The sequence below is a fragment of the Gavia stellata genome, chromosome 8 (assembly GCF_030936135.1).
Source record: "Gavia stellata isolate bGavSte3 chromosome 8, bGavSte3.hap2, whole genome shotgun sequence".
Classification (NCBI taxonomy): domain Eukaryota; kingdom Metazoa; phylum Chordata; class Aves; order Gaviiformes; family Gaviidae; genus Gavia; species Gavia stellata.
Window position 1 is genome coordinate 11,975,210 of NC_082601.1, and position 18,494 is coordinate 11,993,703.

Here is an 18,494-nt window from a genome sequence, read left to right on the forward strand (position 1 = left end):
AGCCATGATTTGTGAAGTTATTAAGCAGCACTTACAAACCAACAGAGACCATTTAAAGTGAGACAACATGCTTTGAAAGTTCAGCCCTGAATGACCTGCTGATGTTCCATTAAAAGCAGCTTAGACATACAGACACCATATACCCCAATCCTTTACGGACAAGTGGTCAGAAACGTGTTTAAAAAGGAACTAAAGCAAAAACTTACTCTTTGTGCCAGTCATAGATCTGGTGAATATTGCCAAATACAATCTTGTCTTTCCCTTTCATCTCTTCAGAAACTCCTTTTTCTTCTATCCTCTTCATGAAGCCCTTTAGGATTAATGATCAGTGATTAGCAAAGGGTTTGTTTGAGGGGGAGCATAATTACACTTTTTTTTCCAAAGCAGCAAAAGTTTAATGTCAAGATATTTTACACTGAAAATGCTTAAAACACCTTTTGTACAATTTAAAACCAGAAACCCATTTAGATAGTTTAAATTACACAGTTTGCTTAAAACAAAACTTCAAAGGATTTATTCTGAATATCTACAATACTTATAGAAACTGTTATTAGATGTCATTGAAGTGCAATTAGAAGATACAAGTTAAACAAAAGTCGTTTATCAAGCTCTTGGCTTCTCTGGTAAGAGGAAGAAGCCAGACTGTACAGAGTTCTTCCATTCATCACCAAGAGTATTTTGTGGGAGCACAAAGCCAAGCAGTAAGTTTAGAGTCACTTGAATAGGATTTCTCACACCTCCTGAGAGTTTCTGTATAAGCCTTTGGAGCACTGCAGCCCTGTCAGGTTTGCCAGTGGTGCATGATGCAAACAGAAGATAACACAAAAGTCTTACAGTTTGGAAGCTGTTGAAAATCACTGTTCGATGGGCTGATAATTCTCCTTGGACTAGTGAATGCCAAAAGCATTGCCGAAAGCCCCCTTCAATCACCTGCCTCCAGTTCTGAGTCCTTGCTGAGAAAAAAACTGGACCCTGCATGTGACTTGGCTCTGACAGGTGATCTCTAGGGATCAGCCAGGTATTTAAGCCAGTTGAAGCTTAAAAAACTGTAACAGTTTTTGAAAAAGAGGGGCAAATAAAAAAAAAGCCCTCTATTTTACCTCAAGTCTTTTTGCAAAACAATAATCCACGGGCCACACACGCACCTCAGCAAAGATCCAAACCCAGCTTCTGGAAAGGTACTCAGACACAGGACTTCAGTCCAGGTGCAAACTCAGGTAAAGTATGTATTACCATTACTCAATATGACAGCAAGAAACGCACGAAATAGGTGGTAGGAGCATAAGTTACTCTCCACCACCGCTCTCAAGGTTGCATTAGAGCAGAAAGAGTTCGTCACAAACAGGATAGCCAAGAAAAACCTTTGCACACTGGAGTTGAAACCTAAAATACAACATTTGTTAGATGGAAACACAAATAGTTTCCAAAGGCATTTCTTCTTGTTTCTGTCAACATGAGAAGGGGACCATGGAAGCAGAATGCAAAATAAAGCAGTTTGTTTCTCATGCTGTATTTTTTATTGTTGTCGCTTTTCAGCATGGTGCTTTTTAGTGGGAAAACATTTTGCATAGCAGGGTTTGCTTCAGCTCACCTCCACAACAGTTCCCAAGTCTTTGACGTAGTCTTTTTCAGTCTGTACCAGCTCATTTAAGACAAACCTAAATTAAAACAGAACACACACATATTTGACCATATTCCTTGATGTTACTGTTTATTCCTCTTAGCACATATTACTCCACCGTCATTCCAGGTCACCTAACACGACTCACTCTTCACTTACTTATAGCTCAGTGGAATGTCAACGACAAAAATGTCACATTTCAGGTCAGGGTAGATTCAATTCTCTTAACCACTCTTTCTTCCTACCCCTCTTCCCCCCCACATCCCAAGATGGTGCAAGAACAGCAGCACAACCAGCTGCCTGTACTTTGAACCACCCCTCCCTGCTCTCCTCTCCTCCATCCCCCCTGCAGCTCTCCTGATAGTGATGGAGACATGTCCTGACCCATTTTACAGCAAACAGGAGAGGATTTCTTGCCCCAGTCCCTCTGGCTTTGCCTAAGATTCATCACAAGTTTTAATTTGGAAGTTTCAAACACTTGGAAAACAAATCCCCCCTCCCATCATAACCAAGAGCTTAATCTTTCAGACGAGGTAATCTATGTGTGGGTGTCAAATGCTTTACACTGATTTCAGAGCTAATAATGCTGTGTAGGAGAGTCATCTAATGAAGGCCTGATGCATGCAAACAACAGCAAGCTAAAAAGAGCCCCTCCTTTGTAAGTCAAACTGACTAATCACATAATGTTCTTTCGAGGACAATTTCAAAAAGTTACAGCTTGCTGCAGACAGTTTGCCTCTCAATTACGCCAATACATAGATTCGACAAATAAACTCCATCTGTGCTCAAGTTCACTACAGCAGTAACAAGGCTAACAAGATAGAGGAGTGCTTTCATGTCTACTATCACTCTGTTCACATCAATCAGCAGACTGACCCACTTGAAATGATAGGGCTGAGGGTAAACAGTGCTAAGATAAAAGCCTGGTTGAAAAATATCTAGGGGAAAAGAAAGGTAGACTGGCACTGCAAGGAGAGACTCAGTTGTGAGAGGTTACTGAGAAAATAAATCCTGCTCCTGCTGCGCTCCCAACATGTCCCTTGCTCAGACAGAGCGGAGGAGATACTTAAGACACGTGGCAGGAAGAGGTCAAACAGCTTCTTGTTCATTTGAGAGTGAAATCCAGCCCCCTTGGCAGAAGGCAGGGCTGGCAGCGGCGATGCCAGATGCTTGCGCTCCCCGAAGCGCCCTGCCAAGTTGTGTGCCTGGGTAGTAAACACGCGCGGGGCAAAAGGCTGCTCTTTTACAAAGCAGCAGCATGTGGCCTGAACAAGCGTGTGCTGTACAGTCTCCTCTCGCTGGCTGACCTACTGTGCCCTTGCAAAAGGCTTGCCACATCTCCGCGCAGGGAGGGATGTTGGGAGGTTACTCTTCGGCTTGCACCACCTCTGTCGGCATTGCTCCCTGTGAACACAGACAGCTGCTGAAAAGATGGTGAGAACCTCTCCCATCTGCCCACTGCCTCTCCCACACCCAGACTCCTTTGGTTTGAGCTACGGCATGGATACACCTGGCCAAATCCTGCTCTAAAACATGAAGCAGCAGGTACTTGTAGTACTTAATGTTGCCGCACATGTAGGCAGGTGGGTTTGAATTAAAAATCAGTGCAGTGACCACATGTGTCTATCAGGTGAACAGACTAAACCTGCAAATTTATACCTCTTTTAGGAACCAGGGTCTGCATGTCCAATGCTTACCTTAAACTCAGCACCAGAGTTCCTGCAGCTCCCTTCTTCCCAGCAAGCAGAAAAATCAACCTTGGCCCTCTCCATTAGTTCTCTGAAGCCTACTTGACACAGGACCTTAAAGGTACTCCCAAATTTAAGGATTCTAAGATGCACGCTGCCAAAAATTCAAGTTCACTCACTTCTGCAGCCGATAACATGAAGCAAGGGCAAGCAGTTGCTTGGAAAGTGCCTGCCCTGGTCACCAGCAGGTATTGACTACACAGCTGTATTTAAAATGGCATGAACTGGAACAAGGATAGACCCTCCTCACTTCTGAATGAAGTCTGAGTATCTGGATATCTTGGTATTTCTGTATTAAATCTATACTGAACAATGTTACTCGATGAGACTATTGCCTTATTGCTCATAGAAATGCAGCAATCAAGTCTGATGCAATAGGGGTTTCCTAACACTAAGGCTCACTGCTGCATGCACGTGCTGTCAGAGACACAGGAAATTACTGCCCATGCCTGTGCAAGGATTCAGGTGCTGGTTTGTGGGGAATGGGGGGTCACAGCTCAAGTTTGGAGCTCAGCTGCCTCATACGGATATGGAATTAAACACAGTGAGCCGCAGAGATACAGAACACAGACACAAAGAAGCTGGAGAGGAGGCAGATGTCTTGTGCTGAAAGCCACTAGCAGGTGCTCCTAAACATCCTGGCGCTTAGGAAATCTGGACGGAGGCAGTCACTAATTACATGTAACACGCTGCCAGACCCCCTGCCAGAAGCTTTGCATGCTAGGAAGCGTTACTGTATCTATGCTTACAGTGGCAAAGGTCTCTGCACTAAAACTGCAACCTGCAGTTGGTTGCCAGTTATCTAATTAATGAATTGCTACCAGAGAAGCCCAAGAACCTGCAATATTGAGGAGCTTTTAGGAGACAGGCGGGGCAGAGATGTTGCCTGAGGGAAGGCTGACAGCTGTCTAGTAGAAAACTTCTCCCATTCAAAAACACATCCAGGAGTGTAATGTCTCTGCCTGCTCCTGGGAGTTGATCCAGTCCCTCACTATATTGCTTCTCTGGCTTCCTACAACAAACTGCAGGGGCAAATGATGGCTTTCACAGACCTATGTCACTTTGTTCCTGCTTCCTTGTCTACACCTAACTACCTCCTTGTCCTCCCCTGACTTGGTTTCCTTCCCTGCTTGGCTTCTTTTCCAAATGGGCTGCTCTTCTTCCACCTCTCGCCTCTTACCACACTCCAGTGAGACCTGCACGGACCATTACTTTTCCCATCAATGTATGATTTAGTTAGATGATGGCAGTTACCGTTGTTAGTGTAAGAGGCAGGATAAAGAAAACAGCTACCTGAGCTCTCTTTCATATAATTCTTGATTCTGTTTCCCCAATTCTCTGTGTCCTTCAGCCAAACCAAGCATTTAAGCAATGCTTTAAACATGATAAGCTTTGAAAGCACAAGTGTTATTTCTGTTACATTTAAGGAAATGTACAGATAATTTTAAAAAACAACTTTCATGAGCTGTCACCATTTCTTTCCTCTCCCATTATCATGAACATGAGAGTTTCCCAAATGAAACTTTCTCTTCGGTGGCATGTTTCCACCAAAAATGCATCTGAATTCTGTCCCTTCCTTTGCTAATAGCTAAGGCAAAAAATTATTATCTCATTCAACAAATCCTAGTGGGATTCGCTGTTCTTTTCCTTGAAGGTAGCTAACAAGGTCAACCACATATCCCCCTTTGAGAGCTCAGTTCACCTCTGGCAATGCAGTAATTACCAAGCAAACATCTCAGTAATACTTGTCTAGCTGTTCAGAGGCTTTTACAGCAACAGATATTTGCTATCTGGGGTAAAAGCTGCACATTTTAAAGAGTGATGATGAGCTTCCTGGGTGTGCAAGTGCTTTTACAAAGTATTGTTACAGGTTAAGAAAAAACAGGAGCAAGCAGACCACAGTTTTACTCCCAGTTCTGTGCTCATTCACTAACTACAAAGTATTCTTTCAGCGTACTATGTGTCCTCTTCGGGTGCATATTTCAGAAAGAAGAACCAGCAAGACAACTTACATCCTGCCTCTCATTGCTTTGGCTTTTTGTTCCTCTTCAAGGTTTCGTGGGGGAGTTGAAGGCGTCATTCCTTCATTTAAGCAGCCAGTGGCATCTTTTAAGCTTCCTCGGTAAGATCCTCCTTCAAGGGTCTGAAAAAACCCCAAAGAATGATAGAGTAAACGTTATCCTTGAACTCCAGCATCAGTGTTATCTTCTGTTTCAAGTGAGTTCTGCAATCAACACTGCAGTCTAAAACCAAGCAGAGTATTCAGCAATACTTTCCCACAGGACTTAGTGAAACACAACCAAACTAGTTTGAAGTTGATATAAGACCCCCCCTCAAAAAACCATTAAAACAAAAAAGATGTCCTTTTGCCAGAAGGTGGAAAAAGATGTTCCAGTAGCCCCAGGATGAGAAAACTCTTCCAAATTATTTCAAAACAACCTGAAAATATCCTGGTATCTCAATCAGAACCAGCGTTAGGCTACACGTGGTCAGTGTTTCTCTGCCAAGGACTGAATGGGTAGTGAAGTAAAACACAAAATGAAACAGAAATAGATGAATACATAGTAACATTCCAGAATAATTAAAGTTTCCCCCAAATCCCTAGAAAGTAATTGCAATTGACCTAGCAGCCTTCATGCAGGGGAGAGAAAATAAAATATCCTCTGAAAATACATCTAACTGGATTAATGAAATACTTTTCAATTTGTTAGTCCCTTGATGGAATAAAACTATTTTGAGTAAATTTTCTCGGAATGTCCTTCTCAGTTTCCCACGTCACAAAGAGCTCTTTCACCACTTACTCCTTATCAAGCACCATATGAACACAGACTATCTTCATGTACCAACATCTCAAACCGAGAAAATACCAAACCCTCTGAAATGATTGGCTTGATAAAGCTGCTTGCACAGAGTTACAATCATTTAATGATCACTGTGGGTTTTTTTGTTTTGTTTTCACTCTCTTCATCCTTCCAGTGTACGTAAGGAAATGAACCTTTGTAGGCTCATCATAACCCTGCTTTAATCCTGACTTGTTAATTAAATTAAACTTACTCAAAGCAAGTATTTACGTAATTTTAGAGGTCCTGGAACATATAGAAACAGGTTTAGAATTTACATCAACATTCTGAACTGTTCAAGGGAAAACTTAAGAGAAGCCAAGATACAAACCAGGATTTACTCCTTGTCCAAAAGACATGGGACCAGACAGGGAGAGTGCATGATACTGAAATGTTTGAACAAATTAAACCCAGAGCATTTTTATTGCTTATTCCACTCCCTGTCAGATAGATTTGACAAGGCAGATTAAAAGCGACACAGGAATCTTTGTAAAATTAAAGCACAGCTGTGATACTTCAAGCAGTTCTACTCTTTACAGCGTCTTTCCAGGGAAGCTAGAATACCAAACAAATTCATGTGTTGGGTAGTAAAATTCCTGTGCCTCAGAACAAGCTTTAAAACAAAACAAAACAAAACAAAAAAAGCCCACTGTGTAAAATATTTGAAAGAATACCAACAAGACCCCAGAAAGAGAACAGTACAGTAAGCGCGTACTCTGCAAAGCCTGTCCAAAAGCACCTTTCGACTTTGCAGCACAGAGCCTACCTGGCAACGTGAGATGTAGGCTTCATCTCATGTGGGGAGCAAAAATATTAGATACTCTACTGAGAAGCAGAGCACATAGGGTTAATAAAAGCATAGCAGATGAAGGTGGAAAGCAAGGAGACCAGAAACAAGAGGTAGACTTTAAAGCCCTTCTCTAGAGTCATATCAGGCCTGTTGTGTACACAGTTTTCACAACATTAAACTTACCAGCTTACTTTTGACCAACTTTTCTATTGCACTGACAAGGTCCGCAGCAGTTGGGACATCAGAGGAGCTCTGTCGAGCAGCTAGCAAAGAAGAGGACTGCAAGACACCAGGTTGCAAAGGAAAAGCAAGTTAGCAGGATGAGAAGGGGGTAGGGAACCAGCGGTCAGTGAAGCAGCTTCCAAGACAGGAGAACGAACGTAGAAGGGGAGCAGGAGGGTTAGAGGACCACATGCATGGTCAGGTGAGTGAGTGTCGCCGCATCAGACAAGCACAGAATTGCCATCCACTTCTGGCTGCACATCCCCCTGCAGCAGTTCCAAGGCTGGGAACCAGCGAACAGTGTCAAAGAACTGAAGTTCACTTGCAACCAGGCTACAATACTCTTAATATCTGTTGGCTCCTCCTTCAAAGGACATCTACGGTCTTACAGGCTCCAGAAAATTGATCTTCTTACTGTCGATGTAAGAAATTACCCCCTCCCCCATATATACATATTTAATAAATGTAGTAAAGTACAAGGTACACATGGAGTTACAGGCAATAGGGGAGGGAGGCAGGGGGAACAAATCATTCCCTCTCCCTTCCCCACAGATCAATTGCAACTGCAGATGAACTCGGATGACACCTCCCACTCATGCAACTTCAGTTATCTAAAATGTGTATCTTTTCTCTCCTCTCTCTGCAATCAGTGGAGAGAAAACAGCCCTACATATCTCATCTATCCTAGGTACCTGGCACAGGAAGGCAGAAACAGTCTTTGGAGATCCCCACTTTTCCCTATTGACATTCGTTAGAATATTTTCAGTGTCGCTTCTCTATGACTGTCTGATGGTCGCAGGTATTCGATTTTAGGTGCCTGGCATCATGTAAGGTCTTTGGATGTCTCCACATTCAGGTAGCCACGGCTAATAGCTGCTGGTTGTTCCAAATCTCCAGAAACACCAAGACCTCATCAATGTGCTACCCAAGCATCCCCCATGGTCCTGCAAACACTGGCCTCTGTGTGAAACATTCAGTTTTAGTTTAAGTTTTTTGCTCTGTGTGGCCCTCTTCACCCCTTGGTCTTTGTCCTAAGAAACCTCACTTTGAAAACCCAAACTCATGCGATAGCTATGGGAATTGGTATTTTTTAGTTCATCTCTATGAGCATTTCTTCAAAACAAAATACAAGCACTGACTAAAACTATAAGCCCTTTGATAACCTGCTTTTGGCGGGCTGACACAGACTAAAGCATGGCTAAATTTTTATAAATTCTGCATTAAAATTATTAAAAACCTTATTCATCTCTCAGCTGCTTAATAAAGGTCTTCTGGAGAGCACCTGTTTCAGCGAAGTCACCATGCAGGTGCCAACGAACATGCATCTGAGATTCAATAGTGCTGGGGAGGGAGATGTGGAAATGTGATGGCAGGAATTAGGCAGCTGGCCACCTCTTTAAGTGACCCTTTGAGGAGGTTGCTCATGTTGAGTGACACAGCCCCAGGAGGAGGAAAAAAGGGCAAAGGAGACCAATTCCCAACCAGAAGCCTTGTGACATAGCAGGAGCCTGAACAGCCTGCCACTCATTCTCTGGTCTTTCACAAATAATACATCTAATCAACAGTTCTAATTACAACAACAACAAAAACTACAGGTAATCAGGCTGGTAGTTGAGGAATTAGGCTGCTAATGCAGGAATCTCATACAAATGTGAAAGCTCAGACAGCCTGTTTCACCTGCAATGCAGACAGACGTGTCTAGGAAAAAAAAGACTGAAAATAGGGACTTTGAAGAGATACTGGACAAATACATAGATGATAACCGGCAAACATGACCATTCTAGCAGGAGAAGTCCAATTTTTGGAGGCACTAAACAGCTGCTGCTCTCACTTCTTTTAAGTGAAATTGCTCAATATCTCTGGAAAGTAAATAACTGCAGGATTCTGAAGGGAGCATGGAAACATTTGCTGCCTACAAGTCTTTCAGGGTAAAATAAAACTCTTCTGTGATTGACGAGGGAGTCTGGTTTGTGTGGGGCAAATCGAAAAATGGTATTTCCATTTGCCAGGAAGTAAATTATGAATTTCTAATATGAAGATATTTTGCAATTTGTCTTTATAAGAGCCTCCAGGAGCAGCGAGGCATGATTATTGCTGCCTTGCAGATGGGCTCAGGGAAAGGTGCCACCCCACACACCATGCAGACATCCCTCACCTACCACTGCTACTTCCCCAGGCTGCTGCTGGTCCAACCTAAGCCAGTGCCTGGAAGCAGTAGCAGGACACAAGCAGGGAGCTCCGCCCAAATTAATACCTTTAAAGAGCTTTTGGCTCCAGCATGACATTGCTAAAGCGGTGCTCCTCTGTGCCAGGGAATTCAGGAGCCATGTTTGTGAGCTTAAGTTTTTTTCCCCCATGTCAAAAAGTGAGTAGGGGAATAAAAAGAGAGAGAAAAAGGGTTTCAGATGCATCTTGCTCAATTTAATCTTCTCTGTTAGGAGTGGGTGAAGAAACAGGATGCCAAAACACTCTATAAAGCTTAGACATCTGGAGCGAAAAACAGTTTAGTTCCACAACATTGGCACTGTTAGAAATGTATTTAAGAAATACTGAAATCACATGGCATGTTAAAAAATCAAGAAATAGTGACCCCACTAAAGCAGTTCTGTTTTTCTTAAAAAAAACCCCCAAAACAAACCCCCCCAAAAACAAAAAGAAAACTAACCCCAAAACATTTAGCTGAACACCACGGGGAAAAAGCCAGGAGCAACTGCTATTGTGCCGGGCATGGATCCACCACGGCTTTGCTTCGCCGACCTTTCGCCTCTGCCCCTCACCAGACAGCCAGCAGCACACGCAGCACTCAAAGGACAAGAGTCCACAGCTCCAGCTGCTTCCTTCTGGTCTTGCTGCCACCACAATGTCATAACATTTCCTGACAGATTAGCAGCAAGCCCCCAGATCCTTTCCTCCATCATTCTGCTCCATGAGACCCAGAAATACTTGCACCCTTCTCTCTCTGTGTTTCCAAACTCCTGCCTGAACCTTCCCCAAGAACATTCTGGGTTGTTTTTTTTCTGACAAATTTATTAATCTCCCCTATCCTTGCTTCTTTGCATGCAGTAATTACAATCAGAGGATAGAGATACAGAAGTGGCAGTGCTAAAAACAGATGCCAGCAGGAAAGCAGGAAACGGCTAAACAGGAGGATGGATTTCTACAAGGGAGACGACAGCACCAGGAAAGGGTGGGGGAGGACACGTGCAGACAGGACCTGCACTGACTGTGAATGCAAACCACTGTCATAGCCATATCCACAGATTCTCACCCCAAGTCCAAGAGAGCAACTGAAGGACTCCGCAAGCCACTGCACCATCTACCACAGCAAATTCTGACTTAACATTCAAGAGACCCTAGCTACCAGCAGAGAACTACCACCACCAGCATGGTGCACAAAGGTGGGCAGACCAAAGCCTTTCCCACCCTCCTGAGGGGGACTTCAGATACTTGTGGGCTTCTGAACTAACTGGAGCTGATGGACCATTCGGTGATGATCAGCCACATATGCCGAAAATGCCAAATGAGCACTGGGTAGGCTTTTCCATTTGCAAGTTTTAAAGCACTTCAGAATGGAGGGTGGATGGTTGGGCACAGACTGACAACGTTCCTGGACCCCAATCACACACAAAGCCTGAATGGAGAGCCCAAGCTATCTAACTCTTGGTAAAGGTGGTATTTATGGATTCAAGCAGACTCCAGCATCTGTCCTACTCCTCGGGTCCAGGCTGCCACCAAACACCATTTCTGCTGCTACTGCCAGACACCATCGACACTTTTAAAACAGACGTGGAGAACACGCGTTATCAGCCCGAGTGGAATTTCTGACCGCACACTACACAAGCACACAGTCGACCTGTCATGAAATGGGATGCCAGGGCTAAATTGTTTATCCAGCACTATTTGTAAATCCAGTTGGTGAAAGGTATTAGATTATGATTTGCACATAGGAGTCTTTTATAATCACAAGTCTAGGACCTGGATCCTAGAAGACCACTATGAAACCACTGTGAGATGGCTATGAGAGAAACGCACTTTAACAGCAAACTGATATAGAAGGGGAGGCCTTACCATCTCATCTTGGGTTGGATCATTGTCAAAAATCTTCATAGGAGGAGGAAGAGGTGTGTGAGACTCTTCATCTGGTTCATCTTCTCCCCAACCCTTCTTGCTCTTCTGAAGAAAAGTTAAATATAATTAGAAGCAGGGGCAGGTTTCTTTTATCTTTTTAGATATCTGAGCTCTACCACCAGCCTTTGAGTCTGTTAATACTAATACTGGCTCAGTATTGTGTTGGGTGGAGAGAACTGCAGGTGATGCTAAGCATCGTGGAAAAGAAGCAATAAAGACGTAAGGTTTTGCTGGTTAATCCTGGTGCGTTCTAAGAGTTACAGAAATACGGTTTATAGGTCACCCAAGCAGCTAAGGCAGTTACAGCTGTGTGCTGATGGAAAAGTATTTTTTAATTTAAATGAGAACAGCTCAATGTACAGTTTTTTAAAATGTGCTCCTCTATTTGTTAGTAGTATCTTCTCCATTTTTGGCTTGTAGTTCCTTATTCACTTTATCAGGAAAGAGCCATTCTGGCAAAGAACATGCATGCAGACAAGCTGCGGCTAAAAATCCGTACCAGATTTAACAGAAACATGGCTATTTCTCAGCGTTTTCTTTCAATAAGGAATTACACTGCCGTGGTAGGATAAAGGTGATATGAACCTCAGCAAAAACTGATAACAGCTGCTCAAGAATAACTTCATTTCTGTCCTTGGCAGCTTTCTAATAGTCTATTAAAAAAAGATCTAGTCAAAGGAGAATAATATATGCAGATTTTGAAATGCTGTTCCCTATATATTCCATTGCTCTTTGGATGACAATGCTGTTTGCAACACAGCTTCAATCAATGCAATTTTACATACGATTTGCTGTTCTTTCTAGACCCTAAGGGAACTGCATTTACTCAAGCGTTTATCAGACACCACAGAAGAGGCTATCAGAGATACGGTCTTTCCTGCAACAAACACCAACACACACCTCATCTGCGCTGTCTCCTTGAGGAGTGGTTTCATCTCCGGTCTTTGGTGAGCCGAGGTCAAAGCTCTTCCTGCCATCTCGCACCTTCTTTTGTTTCTTGATGTTGCTCTCAGTCTTCCCACTGTTCAGCCGGCGCACAGGACTAGTCAACCATTTCTTCAGGGTGTTGGTGGAGCGCTTAGGGCCAGGAGAGCTCTGGATGGAGTTGAGGGATGGCTGAGGTTGTAAGTTGGCCACTGAATCAGACTTGCCCCCATTGTCATTGGAAGAGACTGAATATGCGTCTGAAAGAAAACAACGCAGGTGAGAGATCATACCAGCACCTCCTCTATTTCTCAGTGCACATCAAGCGCTTGGCAGTCCTAAGCATGAAAATACAAGCTGCCCTGATGAAAGGTTTTGTGACCTATGGACATTGTGTAAACTTTATTGCACACCAGAGAGAGGAATATGCCCTGCAACAGGCATTTTTCACAATCTTACACACTTCTCTCATTTCCTACGACACTATCTGTCCTTACGAAAGATCGCAGACAGCAAAGTTTTTGATGAAAACCTGAATTTCATGCTTAGTGCTGAATTTCTCCACTTCTTCCCACAGAATTTGTTGTGAATTGCCAGGAAGAAAATAAGCACAAAAAGCAGATTACTACAGGAGACTTGACAGCCACCAACACTTTGTCAGGTTCCAATTCCATAAATGTTTCTCAGCTGTTTCCAGACCTCAATGACATTACTGTTAGTTAGACTACTTATTAACTTTTGAAGGTTATTTGAAGCACCTTAAAATTATCTCTTTTGCCCCGAAAGCAATTTGTCAGAAGACTTCACACCTTCCCTAGAACTAAGAAACTGGAATGAACAATTACAAAAGATGACAAATTGTTCAAAACGAGGGAAACTCCCAAGAAGGAGATACAAGGCAGGCTTAAAATTAAAAAAGATTTACATTATATCCAAGCAGGAGATTCTGCTGAACGGTATCCAGCTGCAATTATTGATACACATGTTCAGACTAGCACCTTAGAAATGGGTGCAACCTCCCTCACTCCCCCCAAAAGCAACAGACCAAAGATGTGCCGATGTCAGTGAGTCTTTAAAACCAAAGCAAACAAGTTGCTGGAAGATTTCTCAATTGCCCTTTAGGAACATGTGCCCTGCTTTCACCTTTCTGAAACCATGGCAAGGCAACTCCCTCCCCAGGAGCAATCAGGGACCGAGATGTTTAATCCCACAGTTTAAGATGGAAATTTTTTTTACGGAATTCAGAAATTGTCACACTCCTGTAAGATACATCTCAGACTGTACATCAGAAAGCAGTCAGCTGATGTTATTAAACAGTTTTAGATGGTTATCTCTGAATATTTTACCCACCCCAGCAGAAAGCAAACACATAAGTTACAACACATGAAGATAGCCTGGTGCATCCAGATATTCTCAGTTCAGCAATAAGTATCATTAGAGATACTGGGTAGTACACATGCTGAGGGAGAGCTACTCTCCCAGAGAATTGTTACCCATATTGTTTTAGAAGCCAGTTCCTGCTACCTGCATGCAGAGCTCCTACCCCGCTGGGCAGAGCTGCTGCTCACAGCCAGCTATGCACTGAGCAGAGATTGCAGCCTGCCTTGCCTGCCAGCTTGTAAAATGCAGACCGCGAGAGTTACAATATTTTATAATATTTTATAAGCATAGACAGCCTCAGTCAGAAGTTGAACCAATAATTTATTACGTACCTGAGGTCAAAAGTCAGGTTTTTAGAACATGTGGAAATAATTGTAACAAGCTAGAGGAAGTCAAAGTTCATTTCCCAGACAGGAAGAAAATCCAGATAATTTGTCTTCTGACAACAGGAGTGAGCGTGAGAGGGGCTGGGAGGAGGATGGATCCCAGGTGGAGCTGCTGGGGTTTTTCTGACATTCCTCCGTAAGGGCAAAGTAGCAGTCTTATCTCAAAAAGGCCTGGGTTTAGCCAGCTCCCATTCATGTTATTTCATGCACACAAAGTGGCATTAAATCAACTAGCACAAGATAATATTTGGCAGTGGCCAGCTTATCTTCCACTCAATAGGCTTTAGATAGTCTCCTCTCGCAGGCTCCGCGTGATGCTCTGGGAGTTTATCAGCACACCTTGCGTCAGCAACATTCAGGGTTTCACGATGGTAATTTTGATTTTGCAAGCGCCCTTGCCCCTCCAGCCCCCTCGCAGCACCGAAAGCCCCGCGGGTGGCGGGGAAAGCACGAGGGCTCCTCGCCAAGGGGCTGTGCCGAGCCAGGTGCCCTCAGGTGTCTGCGCTCCCACTGCCGCTGCAGGAGGATTAACTTTGGGAATTACTGGTGCAAAGGGAGCTGGGCTGGAGTCATGGAAGGAGAAATGCTGGAAATGATCGCTCTGTGGAGGCTGCCAGCATCAGGAATGATTTGGGGCAAGCAGCCGTATCACGGACTCACTGCCTTTGCTGCGGACTGGGCGCGGGGGGAGGTTGAGGAGAACCGAGGACAATCTGATCTTCCCACATCTTGGTTGATTAATGTACAGAGAGGTTTTTACTACAGCTTGGAAGTAACACAGTCCAAACCCCTACCTTCAATGGATGGCACCTTGCCAACTTCACTTTCAGTAAGGGAAGGGAGCTGACAGGAGGCTGAATGGAGCCTGGGGCAACCCCAGCCACCCCAAGGATTCGTTACCGAGATGCACAGTCCTACCTCAGCCTGGCAGGCTCGAGGCAAGGCCAAACCCAGGAACCCCGAAGTCCGTGATGGAAGGGGCAGGGACTTCCCGCCAGGAAACGCCCCTGGTTTTACAAGCAGGGCCAGACCCCGGCCTTGCTGCCTCCCTCTCCTTCCCCCAGGCAGCACAGCCGCGGCCGGGGCACAGACAGACACACAGCACCTCTCACAGCACAGCACTCTTCGCTCGAGGCTGTCCCGGAGAAGTGATGGTCAGTCATTGTCCCCTGTCATCCCGGGGAAGGCAGCAGGGAGCCAGAAACAGCCCAAGTCCCAAGCTGGCCCACAGCCCACCCTGCCCACTTGCAGGAATTTTGTCCAAAGTTTAACCTGGAGCCAGGAAACCTCTGCAGACAGAACATCAGGCCTCCAGAGCCACAAGCCATGATGAAAGCCAACCCAAAGGTTTCCAGAGGGAGGTGTGTTACACTGTGTAATGATCCCACCTGAACGAGGCTCTGGATTTTCCCGCTCAAGGTCATGCCATTGGTGATGAAAAAGGCTACCAAGGGGTTACTAAATCTCGGTCGTGCCATGCTATATGCAGCCCTGGCAGATATGAAGTCTCCTTCTTTCTGCCTGTCTGCTGAGGTGCGCTGGCTGACCACTGTAAGGCACCTGGGACAGAGCCCCGGCTTCTCTTGGCCCATGCAGCCCAAGACTGGAAAAGTGGCCTTCTCTTGCCTTTACATGGTAACGCAGTCTCCACTGGCTGGAGGATAGGCAGCGAGGTGGAAGAGAAAGGCTGGTATAAATCTCCCTGCTCCCCAGCCACCATGAGAACCCCTCAAGGTGGGGTCAGTTTGGTCTACCCAGCACCCTACACATGTACAAAGCACTCCCATCTCATCGTCCCACTTCCCACCATTGCCAACATGCACTATCCAAAAACCACACCGAGAGTCCACACACAATATTCATAACCTTTTTTTCCTTTTCTTTTTTAAAGGAACTGCAAATATGGACACATTTGTGAGCAAGTCACACTTGCTGTTTGCCAGCCCTGATGAGAATGATTTCCTTTGCACATAAAGCAGGTCACCTTGACACGGTCGCAGAGGCAGGACTGGAGCTCAAGGAAGAGCAGAATTCATGAAATGAGAGACAGAAACATGCAACACACAAAATCTGCCAGGAGAGACTTCGGAGACAACCTCCTAAGCCGTGCTTGTGTGAGCTCCATTGCTTCTGCGGCACATGCAGCTACAAACACATTAATCGTGACACTTGATACTAGCCTGAGATCCAGACACCAGGTAGATCAAGCGGATGAGGAGGACACGTTACCGTGCTCTTCTTGCAAAGCGCTAGCACACATCTGCTTTGCAAACTATATTGGTAGAGCTGTTTGGAAACACAGTTTGCTTAAGAAAAGCCAGAGAGCACTTTGGAAAAGATGTAGCAGCACATTGCGTGCTAATTCGGGCAGCTGCCACTGCCTGCAAGGATGAGTAAAGCAGTGGCTGCCCTCGCACTGCAGCGGGTCTGCAGGGACGTCAGAGCTCAGCAGAGAGCTGCAGCAAGCAGTCGCCCTGCCACCAATGTCCCGGGACATACACGTCTAAAAAAAGGTATTTGGAGAAGCGAAATGAGTTAAGGAGATCAGCAGACTAGTGTGGCTAGATTGATTTCCTGGCCAAACCATTCATTCAGACAGAAGAAATGATGGTTTCCAAAACTTCCCTAAGCAAACCTCCAAGAAACTTCTGGCAATAGGACTGTGACAGATACTCAACCAGACTGAAGTCAGAGCTTTTGCATTGCTGGAGGCATGAAATATTGGTTGTTGTTGCTCAAATGAACAGACATCTATAAAAGCACAGCTCTTCTACTTGAAAAATGAAAGGTTCCAGTTCTCTGCAACCTTGGGTGAAAGGAAAACCCAAAATCTCATAGACCCATTTTAGAGGCACAGTTGTATTCCCATTTGAGTCAGTAGGAATTACTGCTGGAACATAAATACAAGGCATTTTATTTTTACCTCCCTGTTCCCCAGAGCACGCATGGGAGGGGAGGTCTGTCTGATCAGGCTCATGCAGCACTGGACTCATCTGCAGGAACACAGATCTCTAATGGGGAAAGAGAAAGGCTTCTCAGAGGAACTCAGAAGAAACCATCAGGCTTCTGTTTTTGATCCATACTAACCACAGATCATATATGATAGGAAGGAAATATGCTTCCATAACCAGAAGTTAATACAGAATATAGCTATGAAGACAGGTGACTATGGCAGGACACAATCTTGCTTTAGGTGAAAAGAGGTGAATCTTCTTCTGATTTATGCATGGCTCCATTTCTCATCCCAGAAAAACAGCCTGAGAGAAAAGGATTTTTCCACAGAAGTCAAAGAAGATGAGCCAGAACGGGAACTCTGTAATCCTATTAGCATGTGCCTTTAAATCAACTTTTTTTTTCAGAAATAATTCCACTCATGAATGAAAGCCAATAATGACAATCTGACCGATGAGCACATAAACGAGCTCTGCTGTGCTTGACAGAGCCCATTTTCCATATTTAGTGATTCCTGTAAAATAACATTTCTGACAAAGGCAGAATTGAATCAGATGTGGGCGAAAGACTAACTCAGTCTTTACTCAAGCTATTATTTCCTGAAGAACAGGAATCTCTGTACCAGAAAATCTTGGAAAGCAGGAGTCATCTAGACCCATGCTATGCACAAACAAAGCCTCTATGTTAGTATTTCATACTGAACAAACAAGAATAATCTAAACCATCAACATGCACCCTCTCTTGCCCTTTCGAAGAGTGTCTCCTTCACTGTACAAGTTGTAGGCTCCAGTTCACAGCTCTCAGCCCCTTGAGGCTTTATACTCTCCCTTGGGAAATGCTGCTATTAGAGCCACCTCGGGTCTGCTCAAGGGCTTCAGGGCTAAAGCTCTACTTGACGGACGCAAAGATGGCAGAATGAGGTATGAAAACTGCTTCTTTGGTCTCTTCTGTGCTTTTGTATTAAATGTCCAAAACATGGTCAGTGAAACATTTTTATTGGCACGAGTCAGGGTTACAAAACTTTGTGGCTGAGGCAGATGACAGTACCGATCCCAGTTTTAGCGTTAGAGGCTATTCTGCCTGTAAAACCTGGCATGGATTTGCAAAAATTTGGGAGGTAAGAACATTTGGATAGTACAAAGTCACTTTACAGCTATTCCTCAAGTGAAAACACTAGTTCATAACAACATAAATAATGAATCTGACAACTTTTAATGTCAACAGATAAACTGTTTCCTCAGGCACTGCCTCCGAAAAAGGCTGCAGTGAAGAACGTAAGTGAACACAAGGAAATTTTCAGTGCCCATGTCAGACAAAGATAAAGGACAACTGGCTTGAAAAGCCCTTTAGATTAGAAGTACATTAAACTTTCGCAATGGAATTGCAAAACTTGCCCTGGAGTCCTCCACGGCTCCCCATCCGCTCCCAAGTCTGCTCAGCCACTCTACATGTGTCCAACTGCAGACCTGCCCCGCACTTTGGCTCGAGGGAAAAATGAGATGA

At 44.4% G+C, this 18,494-nt stretch overlaps 1 protein-coding gene across 2 annotated transcripts in view; it reads right to left on the minus strand.

Annotated features, from left to right (window-relative positions):
• Positions 1-18,494, minus strand: part of KALRN (kalirin RhoGEF kinase) — a 530,063-nt gene that overhangs the window by 45,629 nt on the left and 465,940 nt on the right. The window contains exons 36-41 of one of the 2 annotated variants that reach the window (XM_059820280.1): positions 12,250-12,533; positions 11,290-11,394; positions 7,183-7,278; positions 5,382-5,512; positions 1,592-1,658; positions 207-310 (exon numbers count right to left, since the gene is read on the minus strand). In XM_059820280.1, the coding sequence (XP_059676263.1) occupies positions 207-310; positions 1,592-1,658; positions 5,382-5,512; positions 7,183-7,278; positions 11,290-11,394; positions 12,250-12,533 (787 nt within the window). The remainder of the gene's footprint in view (positions 1-206; positions 311-1,591; positions 1,659-5,381; positions 5,513-7,182; positions 7,279-11,289; positions 11,395-12,249; positions 12,534-18,494) is intronic. The other variant, XM_059820281.1, reaches the window with a different exon arrangement.